This window comes from Gambusia affinis, linkage group LG05 (genome assembly GCF_019740435.1).
Source record: "Gambusia affinis linkage group LG05, SWU_Gaff_1.0, whole genome shotgun sequence".
Taxonomy (NCBI): domain Eukaryota; kingdom Metazoa; phylum Chordata; class Actinopteri; order Cyprinodontiformes; family Poeciliidae; genus Gambusia; species Gambusia affinis.
This window is the reverse complement of record NC_057872.1, coordinates 4,820,298-4,837,392: the sequence shown is the minus strand read 5'-3', so window position 1 is coordinate 4,837,392 and position 17,095 is coordinate 4,820,298. Positions and strand designations below refer to the sequence as shown.

At 42.3% G+C, this 17,095-nt stretch overlaps 1 protein-coding gene across 5 annotated transcripts in view; it reads left to right on the top strand.

The window, feature by feature from the left end:
* Positions 1–17,095, top strand: part of zfpm2a (zinc finger protein, FOG family member 2a) — a 260,239-nt gene that overhangs the window by 195,204 nt on the left and 47,940 nt on the right. For 4 of the 5 annotated variants that reach the window (XM_044117166.1, XM_044117162.1, XM_044117164.1 and 1 more), the window contains one exon: positions 3,852–3,963. In XM_044117166.1, coding sequence (XP_043973101.1) covers positions 3,852–3,963 — 112 coding nt within the window. The remainder of the gene's footprint in view (positions 1–3,851; positions 3,964–17,095) is intronic. The other variant, XM_044117163.1, reaches the window with a different exon arrangement.

Here is a 17,095-nt window from a genome sequence, read left to right as displayed (position 1 = left end):
CTTTGGTTCATTTACGCATGTTTGAGAAATCCTAGAATCTCCCCTGGCAACCAGTCAGGGATCCCTAAACGCTTGCTCATACAATGCGCCACCTATTTACCCACAGTTCCACACTGGAACTGCAGTTCCCATCCAAGTTCCAGCCTCACCCCACGCAGCTCCTCCAGACTAGCGTCAGCAGCAATTAGCAAACACCTGCTGGAACCGAGCATCTGCAGAGCTCCAACATGGACAAGCATTGCTTTGATGACATGCTGTTGGGGTCGTGTAGGAAATAGCAGGAGGTTCTTAAAGAGACAGTGACCCAATTTCAAGGTGTCAAATAAGCCATGTTGAAAAGTCAGTTTCCCTTAAGGCTATAAAATGGTACTATTTGGTTGGAAAATATATAATATCACCAGTTTAATAATTAAATATAGATAACATTATCATTACTGTAATAATGATGTTGGGTTGTTTTTAGCAGCTTCTGAACATCCGAATCACTTGTATGTTTGCATGTTTTTGCTCTTAAATTATTCAGTTAGTTAGCAGATGTTAGTATATTTCCCCCTCGCAACACTGTTTTGGACTTTAAAAAGAAAAGAAAAAAAAAAAGGCATCCACTTGCCACATCACCTATTTCGTGTGACTCCCATCTAGACGAGGAGTCGGTTCCCACAAAACCAGTCCGTCGTGTGTTACCCTCGCTCCGGGCGAATTGCAATTTTCTGGCTGTCAATCTGCGTTTCTCCTGTTTTGAGCCACTTTGGCCGACTCAACCCAGTCACCCAAATGTTTCCATTTGCATTCGCAGACGCTCCGACGCCACATCGTCATAATCCCAAATATGTCACATGCCTTCGTCTTTGTTTTGGTGGCACCTGCGTGCATGCAGGTGTGTGTCTGTGTGTCTGTGTGTGTGTGTGTGCGTGCATCGCCCTTTTCAAAAGCACATATTTTATCGATTTATTTTTATGTAAATCTGCATTTGGTGTGGAGGCGGAGAAAAGGGAGGTGGGCGTTGGTGGTTGTTGATGATAAGTTTCCAACAAAATGTAGTCAAAGGAAATAAAAGAAACTGATACCTAAATTGGAGAATTAAAAAAAAAATAATAAAAAAAAAATTTTTAGAAAAGGAGAATTTCTCTCAATAACAAGTGTGAAGATCTCCCATGAATGTAATAGCTGGTGCAAGCAGCTGGAATATCATGAATTCCCGGAGGCGTGCAGAGATGGCAGAAGGGGCCCCTCTCACTGCCTGAATAAGAGATGGCTCCAGCCTGCAGATCTGAGAAAGGGTTAATCTGATTCCCATTTCAGATAGTCGTCCTGGCAACAATCGGCCGGTCTGCTCTGCTCCTTTGACAGGGGTGTGAGATTTTCAGGTTACAGAGATAGAAGACTTTATTGTGAGGCTAATTTGAAATGTGAAATTGTGGATGACTTAAATTACAGAGGTCCCCCCCCCCCCCCCCCACACACACACACACACACACACTCTTTCTCTTCTTTCTCTCTCTCTCATCTGCTGCCAGCACAGGATAAGAAGATGCCAGGAGAAGTATTAAGAATATCAACAGACACAATTTACTGTCTGTGTTTGATCAATTTGGCGCTGTGTCTTGCCAACGCAGAGTTATATATATATATATATATATATATATATAGGTCTTGTTATATAAATATATATATATATATATATATATATATATATATATATATATATATATATATATATATATATATATATATATATATATATATATATATATATAGGTCTTGTTATATAAATATATATATATAGGTCTTGTTTCCTTACTGTTCTTTTTAATTTTGCACACAGATCAGATTGCTATCAGCTCCAGAAGCTCAGTTTGCTTTTTTTTTTTTTTTTTTTTTTTGTAAATGACGCTCTTCAAATAGAGGGAAAGAAAAAAGAAATCTGTCCTCCAGCCTCCGACTCAACAGAGTTCATTGAAAGAGACACGGGTGGGTGGAGGAGTAGGAGGAGGAAGGGGGGTGGTGGGGGCACTGCGCTCATCTCTTGTGCATATCTGTGCCAATTCAGACCTTTAACATGCTCAAGTGACATTTGCATTTATCCTTGAAGGTTGTTGCCTTTTGCGGGGGAGAAGTAAGTGAAAAGCTCCGGAGAGGGCTGTTTTTTTTTTTTTTCGTTTTTTTTCTCCTTGCATTAGTCAGATGGACAGTGTCCTGTCCCTGGCTCGCTCAGATGGAAAAAAGAGAAAGAAACAAAGTGTCAAGCTTGCACACCCAACCTATTTTTTTTTCTTAGCTAAACTATTTCTGTAGCGTCTCAATAAAGAGAGGGATGAGAAGGTAGCATGGTCAGAAAGTAGTGGCCTCAGAATACTGACAGTGTGGGCGCCGTAGTGAATTACAGTGCCTTGCAAAAGTATTCATACCCCTGGGACATAGTTATCAGTTCACTTCAGCTGTACTATGTTATTCCCAAATGGAAATTAAAACTTGTGAATCATATAATCCACATTGTTTTCAAAGCAGGAAGAGTCTCCTGTAGCAGTCTGCATTACACCGGTTCTGAAGAAGCCTCTGACTGAATATATTCTGTTGTTTTCAGTCTGATGAAAATGATGCTCAGGTTTTTAATTTCCATCTTTGCACAATAGTCTCCGGGGATCAACAGCAGATCCCTGGAGATCTGATTTTAAAAAGTGACTTTCTTTAAGTCTCTTTCCAAGACGCTACCGATTCCAGCCGATTTGCGAACAAAAAACGCTGAGAAATGTCATGTGGGATGCTGGGCATCATTTGAATCAGGCGTGTTGGAACAGGACATGTTTAACTCCTCTGGTTTAGATCGGTGCTTAGAATGACCTTGTCAAGGTCCAGATCTAGATCCATTAGCAGACACTCTTCATCCAATATGACTGAGCTTGAGCTGTTTTGGGACAAAAAATGGTCGAAATATGTCTTGATTTGTGTCACTTTAATTCTGCACACAAAGATTTTTCTCATTACAGTGTGACAACATGCTGAAGTTCAAAACGCCTTGCATACAAATATGTATGCAATGCGTTGGGAAACAGAACAGAGAAAGAATCTGGTGACACTGCACCATGGGAATCTATTACAGTGGACCTTGTTCTCTATCTCTATCGCTGTTAGATATATTTTTTTCTCTCCTTTTAGAAGAATAAAAGTCCACGTTTGACCTCTGACCAAGAAGAAAAACGACCTTACACATTCAGAATAATTTTCCGGCATATTATAAAAACCCTAACCTCAATCGCCCTTTGAAATGGATACTGATTCTTTAAATTCTTCCACCGCTTGTTTCAGGAAATAGTGAGATCCTGGTGATAGCGCAGCACAATGTGCCCAAAGTTCACCGCAAAACACTCACTTCCTTCTCTCTGAAAGTCACCATCCTATTTATTTTCCTTCCGTTTTCTTTTTTTTTTTTTTTTTTGTGATTACTGGACACCTGGTGTATTCCTCCTAATCTGGACCATCTGATGCTGGATCACCAAGTTCACTTTCTCCTTTTTGCTCTTCCTTTTGCAGCGATTTGTCATCATTCCAACCCATTCTGCAGCTTTTGTCTGGAGGCAGATACACACACGCACACACACACACACGCGCCCACGTGTATTTGTGGTTTATGTTACCAATGGGACACACCTTTCACACATACATACATGCACATAAACATCCATGACTTTTACATTCTCCTCACTGGACTGAGGTTGCATGCTGTTTTAGCGCCTGAAATTGTCTCTTTGTGGCCATTCAGGCAAGCCAAAAGCGTAACTCGGTGCTTATTAATATTTGTTTAATCACCAAAATAAGCAAATGATTAGTGTCTGTTATCTGTCCTTGACCAGAAGACGAAGAGCACGGTCCCGGTGGTGCTGAGCGCCGGCCCCAGGTGGCTTCTGGATGTGACTTGGCAGGGAGCAGAAGACAACAAAAACAACTGTGTGGTGTACAGCAAAGGTAAGCGAGCAAGCTCCGGCGTCCCGTTATCTCCCCTCACCTCGCCACGCCACAATCCTAAACTCCCCCTCTTGTCCCTCTCCTTCTCCCTCCTCTCTTCCTCGCTCTCCTCGCTCCTCAAAGTCGCAAACATTCACACATAATTGCATCAGCGCAAGGACACGTGCCGAGCCGCTTTCACCGCCATATCTGCTTTTCTCATCCAAAAGGTCATTTACAATATCACTAAAACTCTGATTAGGAACTGAGAAACATCACTTGACATACTAAGTTAATGGTCTTTAAGATCTCACAAAGTAATTAATGCCCTTATTTTTTTTCTCCTCAGTTACACTAAGTGAATCACTATCATGGAGTAGATAGTGAGGAAAGCTTAAGAGGAGAAGGGTTCAGTTGCTCCCAGAGCAAAGCTGTACATCTAGGATAAATCAGACTTAAAAATACAATACTAGTGAAGGACTTATATCAATGTGTTGAGAAAATGCAACTATCTTTGATTTTTTTTTTATATATATATATATATATTACAAAAATAGGATGGATAAAATGCAAAAGCATTTAAATGTAACTTTTTACAACTGTGCAGCAGAGATTAGGATGGAGAAGGTTCCTGGTCTGTGGGTTCGTTTTAACAATGCTGCTTCAAAACCGATAAAACAATCCATCATACTGGTTTAAAGTCCTTCTAATTACAAGGCAGAGAAAGTGACAGCTCCATGAAGGATGGAGTAATGCAGTGCTACCCCTCCCCTACCTGTTGCTGGGCACCTTCAGGCAGCTGGCCTCCGTGTTTCTCTCATATCTGACCAATTCAGCTTTTTTTTCCCAAGAGTATAAAAGACAAAACAAAGCAGAACATTAGCTAGATGGTGCCTATTTAATGCTTTGCTTTAAATACAAGAGTTAGCAAACTACAAGCTATTTCAAAAAATTAGTAACATCAGATATTCCGAGTGTAAATTTTTTCCCATAAAGCTGCAGTATGTAGCTTTTATAAACAAAGTTTATTTATTTTTATTCATTTATTTTTTTCCTACGTATTTTCAGATTGTGACAGCATAGCATGTTTTTGGCTCTGTGTTTTCAGAAACAACCAATCAGAGCCAGGAGGAGGGTCTTAGTGCTTGTGTAGATGCTGCTAAAGATGCTAATGGTAGCGAAAGAACTTACAATTACAAGAAACCTGTTTCTCTGCAGTCAGCTGTGGACATGCTAACTTGCCTTAGCGATAACTGCGGGCTCTCCTGTTGGGAGCTAGCTGTAGCTTTGCAGAGAGTGAGGGCATGTGAAACGCATGTATGAGCATGATTGACAGTTTGGTTGTTTCTGGCTGGGAATGGTGAGCTAGATTGTTTTCACAGATTGTGTGTGTGTCATGCAATACTGTCACAACATTGTGACAGTTGCAACAAATATGTAAAAAAACCTTGTTTCTAAAAAAATTATACAGTGCAGCTTTAATACTGTAACAAAGTGAACTTTTACTCAATCTTATCATACAACATATTGTGCTGATGTCTTCTGGAAAAACTTTAAAGAGCCTCTAAACCTCACTTCTCATGAAAGCAGGAGGCTTCAGCAGATATAATAAAAGTGAGTCGTGACGGGCGCTGAGCAGAAACACAGCAATGTAAATGCGTAAATAAAGTTGAGCAACGGATCCTGAAGGGGCGAGGGAGAATAGGGGGCTCCATTTATCACTTTTCAAAAATGATTACCCCGTGACAATACCCCCAAAGCTGAAACGGAGCTTCTTCTCCCTCAAAGTGAATAAGTGGCAGGAGTGGGATTTGCAACCCGGATTTTCGGTCTCCCAATTCTCATCTACTAATCACTAGACTGCACTGGGGAGTTATCCTCTTAACCGGCTACTTAACTTTGTGCTCTTTATCACCGAATCATTAAAGTTTTGATAAGCTGTTAAAGAAGATTACGCACTTCTTTTAAAAATCTTCTAATCTTGGTGCACAGAGGCTGACTGTATGGAACAAAAAAAGGGCAATAACAAGATTTTTCTATATATATATTTTTTTTTTATCTTCTCCCCCAACAGCAGCAAATTCACAATTGTCAGCCTTCGTACATGTATCGCAGAGATAAGATCACTTACAATGCGGGCGAGCAGCATCACCCCGGTGGGGTATTGCTGGCAGTTCCTTTGTTTGTCACTTTTAGCTTGACCTTATTAAATTAAACACAATAAGATCTCCAGACGAGCCCTGGAGAGAGTCGTTCTGTGTTGTACCGTATGAGTTCATTACCCTAAATCCTCCACAAGAGTCAGAGCATGCTTGCCAACTGATAATGCTAAATGATCATGGAGAAAATGTTGAATGCAAAAAATTGATTTAAATCTCGGAATAGGGGTTGGAAAGCTTTTGTCGTCTTAAAGTGTGTTTCAGGCAACTATTTATTGTCAGTGTAAATGTATGTACTTGTAAAAGAATGCTACACACTTCTTTTAAGTTTACGACATTATAGTGAGTAGAAAATAGGCTGTAAAATAATTTTTCGACCATCTGAGATCAAATATTCTCAGAGTTGTAACTCTTTTCTGGACTCAGAGCTCTGTACTCATTTTTGCCAATAAGAGTTAAATAAATTGACTTGACGTCGTTTTATTTAATTTTTTTTCCTCCCAAAGATTGGTCCACCTTTTTGCTCTTGGCTATCTTTTTTTTTTTTTTATCCCTACAAGGACTTGGAGTAAGTTCTGAAAGTGTTGAAGCGTTTGATGACGGCCAGGCGTTTGACTCTTGCATCCGGACTTTGACTCGATTTACGCCGCACATTCTTCTCCATCGGCTTCTTTTACATATTTCAATCTATATGTCTTGTGCGGCCCCTCCGGAGGCGACATTGAAAAGCGAGTGCCGAAACTCTCAAATCTTTGTCGGGTTCAGTATTGAATTTTTACTTCAGTTTTGAAGTTGAGCCGGAATTGGGTTTTTCATATCGAGTGAAAGACCCAATTCCCCTCCCTCCTCAACTTAAGGAGGGAGGGAGGGGGAAAAAAAAAAAAAAAAAATGCCTTCCCAGAAGTCTGACAGGAACTAACTTTATACCCGGATTGTTAATATCTTCACTCCGGTGCCGTTTCCCCTCTGTGGGCTGCTTCATTGCTCCCCGAGATGCGTTATTTATGGAAAACAGTGAATATCTCAATGCACAGTTTGCTCACAGAATGTGTTCTGGCTCACGTTTCACTGGTCGCGGTTTTCTTTAAGGCTGCCTGCAAAGATAGTAGCACTTCACTTTGGATGTTTGCCCGTGTGAATCTTCGGGGAGAGAATATCTAAATAAAGAGCGGTGACTGGTTCGAGTGGCTCTGCCCTTGTGGCGGCCGCTCTGTCCTGGGATTTCCGTATTTCTTCTCAGTCTCTGTTCCAAGAACTTGTTGTATTGTGCAGAGATTTAGTGCGTTTTAACACGTCCACATTGTCTATATTAAATCGATCTCTAGCCCTGATCTAAAGCTACAAATAGGCAATTCACATAGAACACCAACTAAAAAATGTGCAAGGGTCACTGAAAAAAATCTAGGAATCTTGAAGAAATCCCTATAAACCCAAAGAGAAAGTCAAACAGAACTACAGATTTTGTGATTTTACAGGATGTCTCATGGCAGATGAGGAGCGAATTTTGAGCTGTATTTCTTAAAAAAAATAAAATAAAATAAAAATAATTCAAACGCCAGTGACTCTAGAGTTAGGAGAATTAAACCATGTCTGGAACACGTGGACCCTGGTCCTTATCAAATATTAAACTATTGAACTCATCTTGATTTAAATCAACATAGTTCTAATCAGAACGTTCTACATTTAAACCCAGACCATTTTCAGCCTTGAATAAAACATATCTATATTTTAACAGACGCACAAAACATTTAGAAATCCAAATTGTTTTCACTTTCAAACCCAATCCATCCTAAATGTAGCTAAAGGGCAGCTGTTTCGATGCATTTTCAACCAGGAAGTTCTCTTTGGGATTTCCCGTTTTGTGCCGTTTCAACAGTCCGACCAAAGCTTCTTTCAGATGAACAGGCAAAGGCAAGCCTTTAAACAATTTAAAGAATGCCCTAAATAGGGATTTTAAGAGATTTTTTTTTAGGTATTTACTCTTACTGTTCCCTTTCTTCCAGCAAGGGGCAGCAAGAGCCCTGCAGTGGAAATAAGGAAAGGAGCAATATCTGGTTTTCCCAGGCTGTCGGCATGGCCCCGTTTGTTTTACATTAAACTCCCAGGAAGAGCCTTAGCAGCCAGCCATTACTAAAACTCTCAACTCCACCACTGCGCTAACTCATTATCGAGAAATCCACCTGGAACTCCCACAATGCGCTCTCCTCCACACTCCGACAGTTGCTTTGAACCTCAGAAGTTATAGGAACAGGCGGCAAGTCTGCAGAGTAATTATATGTTACAGTAACACCGGAGACCACGAAGAGAGAGAGAGAGAGACAGAGAGAGAGGATGACAGACAGCGAGACGGAGAGAATTTTTCTGTACAGATAAACAACAGGAATGATAAACACTGCAGCTGGAGAGGAGGGAAGACTTAACAGAGAAAACAAATCCAGACACATTTTGATTCCTTTTTTTCTTATCATCCAACTCCTGCTAGTTGAGTACGTTAGCAGCTCAGATGCTGCAAATCTGTATGATTGGAGTGGGGGGGGGGGCGGTGGTTTAGCCTATTTAAGCAAAACCCTGATTTTGTTTCAACCAAGCTGGTTTTATTTTAAAATGTAGCTGTGAACTGTACCATGGTTAAACTATAGCGAGCTGCAGTCTAGTTATGGTGGGCAACTAGTTGCCCGTGAACTTAGCTCAACTAAATTTGGGCTAAATTTACAGGTCTTAAATCAGCTAATAATAAGTTGTTTTACTTCTCTTATTCTATGAAGAGCAAAACAACAACAAAAATATACACGCTTACTTGGGAATTACTAAATTTAGTCCCACATTTTACCTGAAGTCTATGTATATAAATGAAGACACGTATAAAATAATGCTGAAAAATAACATTTGAAAACTTGTTAGATTATTTTAGCAAGAATATTTTTTTTACCTTTCTGCTTTACTTAGTATTATACAGTTTTATTTAACTTTTTTGTCTCTATATGTGGATAATAGAGTGAAGCCAGAGTGTTTTCACGGAGGGTTATCTTTTCATTGGACTGTTGCAGCAGTGTTTAGTACTAAAATGAAACAGGTGTCCCAACTCACTGAGCCTTTATTGTGCCTATTGGTACCTGGCATCTGAATCCAGTGAAACTACATGTTCGTTGACTGTGAGCACATTATGTGGCGTTATTCAGAGGTCACCCAAACCTTCCAGCTGTAAACCTCTTAAACCAGACCGCATCCGGATGCAGCATGTCTATTGTTGCTGCTGAAATCCGCCAATGTGACGAACGTTTTACATAAATCCAGACAGAGCAGAGTTAGCTAACTCTGTCTTTGTGTAATGTTTTGTTCTCCAACTCATGTTTCCTCCCTTCCTCTCAGACGTACGTTGAACTAGTGGGATCGGACTTTTCCTGGGTGTTCACAACCAGCCCTGCCACATCTGCTGTGAAAATGTCTGTATTTTCTCATTCATTTCTGCTCTGCTCCTTTGCAACATGCGTACTGCATCAAACGGTGAGAGGAGGGTGGGGTGGGGTGGGGTGGGTGGATGGGTGGGGGACTCTTACAGTTCAGCATTTAATTGTTCGGTTGAACCCCGACTCTGTCGGAACGACGGCGGAGAATAGGAGGAGGTACGCGAGGTTATTATCTGTTATCTGGGAACATAGCGAAATAGTGTGACGGAATAATAACTAAACAACCGACACAATGTCAAAATTTCATTATCAGTGTATTAAAACAAAATTGTACCCTAAAGGAGTTCCCCCCCCCACACACACACCCCAGTCAGCCCCCCTCCGCCACAGCTCCAAGCAGCCGACTAATTATGTTTAATTAAAAGACAACAGAGATCAACAGAATCATTTTCATTTGGAAATTATTAATGATTCCACTGCAACAATAATTGATTGCAGTGAGCCACGCGATAACTTGGTACGGTCAGGCTGGAGTGAGCCGGGGATTGGAGGGTACAGGAGGTGTGAAGGGGGGGGGGGCTGCTGCTGATTTAGGCTTTTTGGCACTCACTGCCTGAGAAACGTCTTTTAGCCGAGGTTTCTAAAGCAGGAGTTTAGAAGAAGTTTAAAAAGCTTCCTGAAATGAGGAGAACTAAAGCCAATCTGTTTTTATTTTTTAATTTTTTTTGCATCTCATAAGCATAAAGCATATTTGCTCCCTTAGAGATTTTTTTTAAATTCTGTTTTCTGACACACTTAAATGTTACAGATCATAAAATACATTTTAACATCAAATATAATCAAATTTTGTGCAAAATAAAAAAAGACACTCCACCTATCTTGCCTACTGGTGTTTGTCAGAAGGACCGATGGCGCAAAATTTGCAGCCTCGCTTCTGTCAGCCTGGCTACAGCTCAGCCTCAGAAATATCCCTTTCCAGACTTAGAGAGGTTCAGTATTTTAGTTTGTGTTTGCATTTCTTTACATCAGGGCATTAAGTGTTGTTTTTTGAGATATTCCATTGTGGAGATTTCATTGTGGCCGGAATCCACCAATTTGTAACTTTGGGTCGATATCGATATCCGATTTTCATACTGCTGTTGACCAATATTCACAGATATCGTATTTATTTCCCTCTTACACTTTTGACACTTTCGAACTGATCACACCTCCTACATTTCTTTTCTGCTCCATTTAAAGACCCCACGACGTTGCATTGTCACTATCGTCACATGCCCCCCTGGCCCTCTTCTTAGGAATTCTAATTGCACTTTCATTATTTATTTTATAATATAAAATGAATAACAAGGCACGATGTCGCTCAGTGCACAAAGCATAGAATTAGACTGAATAGATCCGCCTTTATGGATCGGGGACATTGTCACCGATTCCTGATCTACATGGGTTTCTTTTCAATATTGGAACCAATATAGATGTCAATATCGGATCGGTGCATGTATGGTTGCAATCACGTTTTCACACTGGGTCAGGTTGGTTTGGTAGCTTTTTGTCTTATTGAGGGAAATCAGAAATGCACTGCATTTACTAAGGTTCTCCCTCGCCCTGCCATTTTTAAAAAACGTCAGAAGAGAAAATGAAAAGAAAAGAGAAAAACAGAAGAAGACTGTAAATGGACACTGCTATCTCACTTCACTACATACAGACAGACTCCAGACGCTTCCCCTCCGTCAGCCTTCTGTGTGCATTGTGTCCTCCCACCATGCTGCCAGCTGCACCCACATTCACTGCAAACGCTCACACAGCAAACATCACAGAAATGCTTCATATTGTTTGCTGACACATATATGCCCATATGCATTCATTTTCCGCTAAGCCCCCCAACCCCTAGATAAAAACCACAATACAGAGGCAAAGGGGGGGCCACATGTTAACCGCATGATGGACACTGATGAGGGACAACACTCTTGTTCGCACATATATCTGTTTACCGTGTTGTCTTCGCCGTCTCGGCCCGATATGCAATACGCGCTAGCAGCGTGTTAGCGATCCAGTCGGTCCTGCGGTGGTGTGTGCCACTGAGGGTGCGGCGCTAATGAGCGTGGGCCGTCCTCAGAGCAGGAGGGTTTGGGTTGTGCCATTCACTCTGCATATTTAAATGCCTTGTACAGCTTAAGTAGGCCCACTTTTCCATGTCAGGGCAGCGTTCAATCCTGCTGCGACCATTAATTATGATACCATTGTGCTCCAGTGTGGCTAATAAGAGTGATGTATTGCACCCTCGTGGCATTATAATCATCTGAGTGAAGTACCTGGACTTCACGGCGCTCGCTTTAAGCACCACGTGAAGAAGAAAGGAGCCGGAGTGAAGTGGGAGCGTTTCCTCCCTCGCTGCTGACCACCGGCTTTCTCTTTGATTTGACATGAAAGCGTGGCCACCGATTTCTGTTAGTCAGCGAATGAATATCTAATCAATAATAAAACCAAAAAACAAACCAGCAATTCTTTTGAATTTATTAATGCCAGGGAAATGAGTTACAACAACCTGCGTGTTCATGAAGCTTTTCATATATTGTCACATTACAACCACAAATTCTCAGTAGAATTTTTTTAGTGGGTTTTATGTCACCAACATGAAGCACTGAATAAATTTAAAGTGGGGGGGGGAATCGACTTTTTCTTTTTGTGAATGAAGATTTAAAAAGTGTTCTTTCCATTTTTGTTCAGCCATCCTGAGTCAATACCTGGTGCAACAATCTTTGCTTCCTTTTGCTTTTGACTGCGTCTCTACTACGAGCGCTCCGATCGCAGTTTTTTGACCGATCGCCGATCTTTAAAAATCTCCACCTGCCGATTCTGATTTTGGATTATACCGTTCTGCTTTGTTTCTGGAAAGTTGCTAAATATAGCAACAAAAGCCACATTTAAGCATCGGCCAATCACACAAAATGAATGAAACTGAGACTTTACTTATCTAGAGATTAGAATTTTGCTCTCTCTTCTTTCCAAAACAAGCTCACTTAGATTGGATGGATTATAAGATACTCAATTAGATTTAGGTCAGGACTTTGACTAGGCCATCCTGTGACAGTAATACGCTTTGAACGAAACCTCATATATAGCAGTTCTGGATGTGTTTAACATTGACATTCTGGTGAAAGATGAACCATCAACTCTCACTCCAGCTTCCCCACAGCATGATGTTGCCACCACCATGTTTTGTGGTGAAAAACATACTTTTTATGTCATGTCAGATTTCATATATATAGATAGATAGACAGACAGACAGACAGAGCTATCTAAATATCTATAGATCTATAGATGAATAGATTGATCTATCTATGGATAGATAGATAGATATTCTGTTTATCGTCACTCTTTCTCATAAAATCCCTATATTGTAGTCTGTGGTTGCAGCGTGACAACATGTGAAGCAGCTGAAGACTTGTGCGAGGCGGTTTGTCTGCACAGGTCTTCCAGGACGTCTTTCCCTGGCTAAGTGGGTTTTAAGAAGCTTCCTCTTAATATTTGGTGCGTGTCTCCTCAGCAAGTCTTCAGTACTGCTGGAGAGAAAAAAAAGATCACATTCCATTACATTAATCACTGCAAGTTAATGTGATTATATGTACTTTATATTTCCCTTCTTAACGTCCCTTCCCTTAACGGCATAATCAATGACCGTTTTATATTCATTGAAAAAAGTTCAGCGGATATGAAAATAAGCCCCTTGCGACTTTCCCTTTTTTAATCTACTCTGGGATCTGGGATCGGTAATTAAAGAGTCCGACTTCCCAATGTGTCTCCTTAAAGAGGGCCATCAGCCTGCTTTTTGGGGCCTGGGCACCATCCAGCCCCCCCAATCATCCCCACCCCTGCCGCTCTTACGTAGGTGTGAAAAGCATTGTCAGTGTGCGTTGGGATGATGCTCCGCATTTGGACGCAGTTGGTCAGAGTCAACCCCCGCTCTCCCTTAAATGCACATAGGCAAACATAGATAAAAGATCCAGGGGGAAGGTCGGTTGGAATAATCAGGGACAAAAGTTGAGCGAGGAGGCCTTTCTGCACATCCATCTTTTTTCCTTCTCGTCGTCTTTTAGAGAAGTGTGGAGGATGGAGGGGGGGGCTGTTTTCATCTCTCTGAGGACGAGAGAGAGAGAGATGGAGGGACAGAGATAGAGGGAATCGCTGAGGTGGAGGGTTGCTTAAAGCGTCAGTCAGCGTGATGGAAAGCCACATGGTTAAAGTCTCTGTGAGGGCCGAGACAGGGCCGTGGCGAAGGGGTTAGATGGGGGGGGCGAACACCCGAATGTGACGCTCCGATGTGCTACGAAAAAATGGAGAGGAAACGCACAAAAAACGCCTATGATTTCCAGAAAGAGAGAAAAAAGACACGCTACTTTAGCTGTACATGTGATAAGCTAGAGTTGAGAATACAGAGGGAAATAAAAATCTACTCTAGCTACATAGCACTACATATAAAAGGAGCTGCATTTTTTTTTTTGTCTTTTGATAATGTATACTCCTGGAAATCAATTTTTAGCTATGACAAAAGGAAACATAATCAGATGTTCCTCTGAAGAAATACCTGGAGATATTACTAAATTGTTTTGTGGGGGTCGCCACCGTCTTCATAGAGGAGAGCTTCGGCGATAACCTTTCATACGAACCTTCGCAGCTAATCCATTTTATTGATTGTGTACCCACCTGTGTGGAAAAACAGCCCAGCGGCTGAGGTGTTTAGAAGCCACGTATCGGGGGCCATATCGCACCTCTTTCCTTTCTTATTTCACGAGACAGAGCAGCACAAGCAAAAAGCCACCTCTAACACACACACCTTATCGGCCGGTTGCTTTATCTTGTGATCTGGTCCAGGGATCTTAACTGCACTGGACCTCGGGGCAACGACGAACCGTAAATAGCTCAGCAGCGGTTCTGCAGGAAGAAATCTGCCAGACAATGTGTGGGAAAAATAAAAATCTGGACAAAGATAGAAAAAACTTCTGTTTTAAAATTAATGCTCATCAGTTATAATTAATCTGCCCATATATCTTTATCTTTCTATTGCTGTCTTTTTATGTGTCTAGCTTTTTGTCAATCTTTCTATCTGTCTTTCTTCCTTTATATCTATCTGTCTGTCTGTCTGTCTGTCTGTCCACTTCGTAGTAAATTGACTTCTAAGGCTTTTTTTCTCTATGTCTCATGTGTTATAATTTTGTGTCTTATAATGCATCAGGTGAAAACTAGTATAATATCAAATTGACATTCCTAATAGCCGGACATTATGTCACATTCTTTCAAATTAAATCAGTTTTGTACCATTTACATTAGATTTGATTATATGAAATACACATCATTCTCAGGAGCCTGTCACTTTAACCTCTATCTGTATTTGCCAAGGCTGTCCACTGTTTTGAAGCACTGCAGTCCACACCATGAGAACCACCTCTTCAAACAGGTCTACACTTTTTTCCTTTCCCTCAATTCTCCATTGATCTGCTTCTGTGCATTACTTTAAGCAGCCAACTTCTTCTACCAATTTATTAGATTTATATTCCTGACCCTTATAGCATTTAAGCTCTATCAGTTGACTCTATTCATTCAGAATCACAAAATTCTGCTGAGCTAGGCAAGTGGGAGCCCAGATTGCTTGTCACCACAAGACTTTTGAGGACAGCGTAGCATCTGTAGCCATGCAGATCTATGTAAGACCTCTCTGAGCAAGACGAAAATCTCCCGAGGACGACCTCCGCCATTTGGACCGGAGGTGTTGGAACAACTGCGTGCCGGGACTGACAGCGGCTATCAGGTTAGCCGCGGAGGCAAAAACATTCACCGAGCTCTCCCCCACCCCTCTGGTTGACACAAACACTGGTTTTCCCACATGCGAGTCTGATGCATTCCATCTTCAGCGCCCTACGCGACCCGCTGCACTCCGCATCATCACTCACACGCCGCACCGTGGGCGCTTCATGTAGAGCGAAGTCGGATGTAGATGTGAGTCTAAGAGTACTTTGACGTGGCCGTAGCTCCCACAGATGCTAGGGCGCTGTCGGTTTTGTTTACTGTAGCACCCTGTTTTTCTCTTTCTCTTTTCTTTTACATATTTAACGACACCGCGCCTAAAGCCTTGACCGTGAAATTTTCTGCTTATGAGGTGAACCCTGAGGCTTTACCGCCTGAGCTCTGCTGACCTCTGCCTGTCGCCGGCGCTTGACAGAGACAGGGGCCTCCTGTTCTCGGCGAGCGCGTGTGAGAGGAAGAGACGAGCAGACAGCCGTGCTGTAGGTACAGTAGCGTGGCGGAGCAGACATCGGTGTCGTCCAGGTCAGACAGGGCCATCCATCCTCTGAAGCCCCAGGGAAGAGAGGGAGAGAGAGAGAGAGAGAGAGAGAGAATGGAGGAAAGACGTAGCGTGTGCATGAGGAAGAAGAGAGAGAGATGTGGGGTTGGAGCGGGGGTTACTGATGCACTGTTTCTCTTAACTCTGTCAAAGCCACTCCATTGTGCTCCCCTGTGCAGTGAGTGGAAACCAATCTGTCATCGCTCCACTAGCCAGCACACTGGAAGAGGGCTGGACTGCTGGAAACACAAGTCTATTCAATGTGAAATGTAACTGAAATCTGAGCTGTTGGATAGCTGGATCGGAAAAAAAAAACCTTGATGTTAGATGTTTTGTTTTTTTTTTGAACCCCGCTCTCCCACACACTGTGAAATGAGGGCTGAGTACAGTATTTGAGTCGAAGCGAGATAGGTTTCTCTCATATCTTGCCCCCTTTTCTTCCACACAGAGAGGTGATTGACATGTTTTGTTGATAGAACTCGATCCAAAGCAATGTGTGGTTTGCATAGGCTTGAAGGGCTTCAGTTAAAACCTCCTTGTGCGGTATCACCCGGCAAGAGTCGGGCTGCTTTTGTTTAAATTTCTCTTTCTGGCACCGACGGTATTTAGACAGTCGCAGTGACAAGACAAAGCCTTGCGGCGCTACTGTACGGGTTTCAGCTTAGCTTTCTTATTCCCGTTCGCATCCACGTCTTCCTCACACCTGTCACCTGCTGTTCATGAACCCCAGCGTCAACATGGCCGCCCCCCTCGGCTGCCCTGATCTTGCTAAGCCTGCATACCGTTGAATAGCGGCCACTAATGCTGTGTTCCAATGCCGTTCGGAGTCATCGCTCCCCCTCTCCCTTTTGCACCATTTTCCCCTGTAATCTCCTCACTCCTTGCTGTTGTGGGGTGGCATGCCCGCTGCTCCCGCCACTATTTTCCATCCCCTCTCCTTCACAGAATCAACACCTCCACCATTTTAATCCTTTTGACCCAAGCCCTGTGTGTTTCCCTGTATCAACAGCTTCTGGAGATTACATCCTGCTTGCCTCCTTAGAGCCGCAGGCTTCAGTCAGTCGGACTGCAGCTGCCCGGCACATGCTAGGGTCTTAGTCAGACACTGCTGGGTGTGATAGCCACTGTGGCTAGTTAGCTCAGTCAGGGTCAAGCCAGAGAGTGGGCAGGTTTGAAGAGCAGTGGGAAAAGGATGGTAGGGGGTTATGAAATAACAGAGGCTTTTTGGAGACTTGAAGTGGACTCTGGAA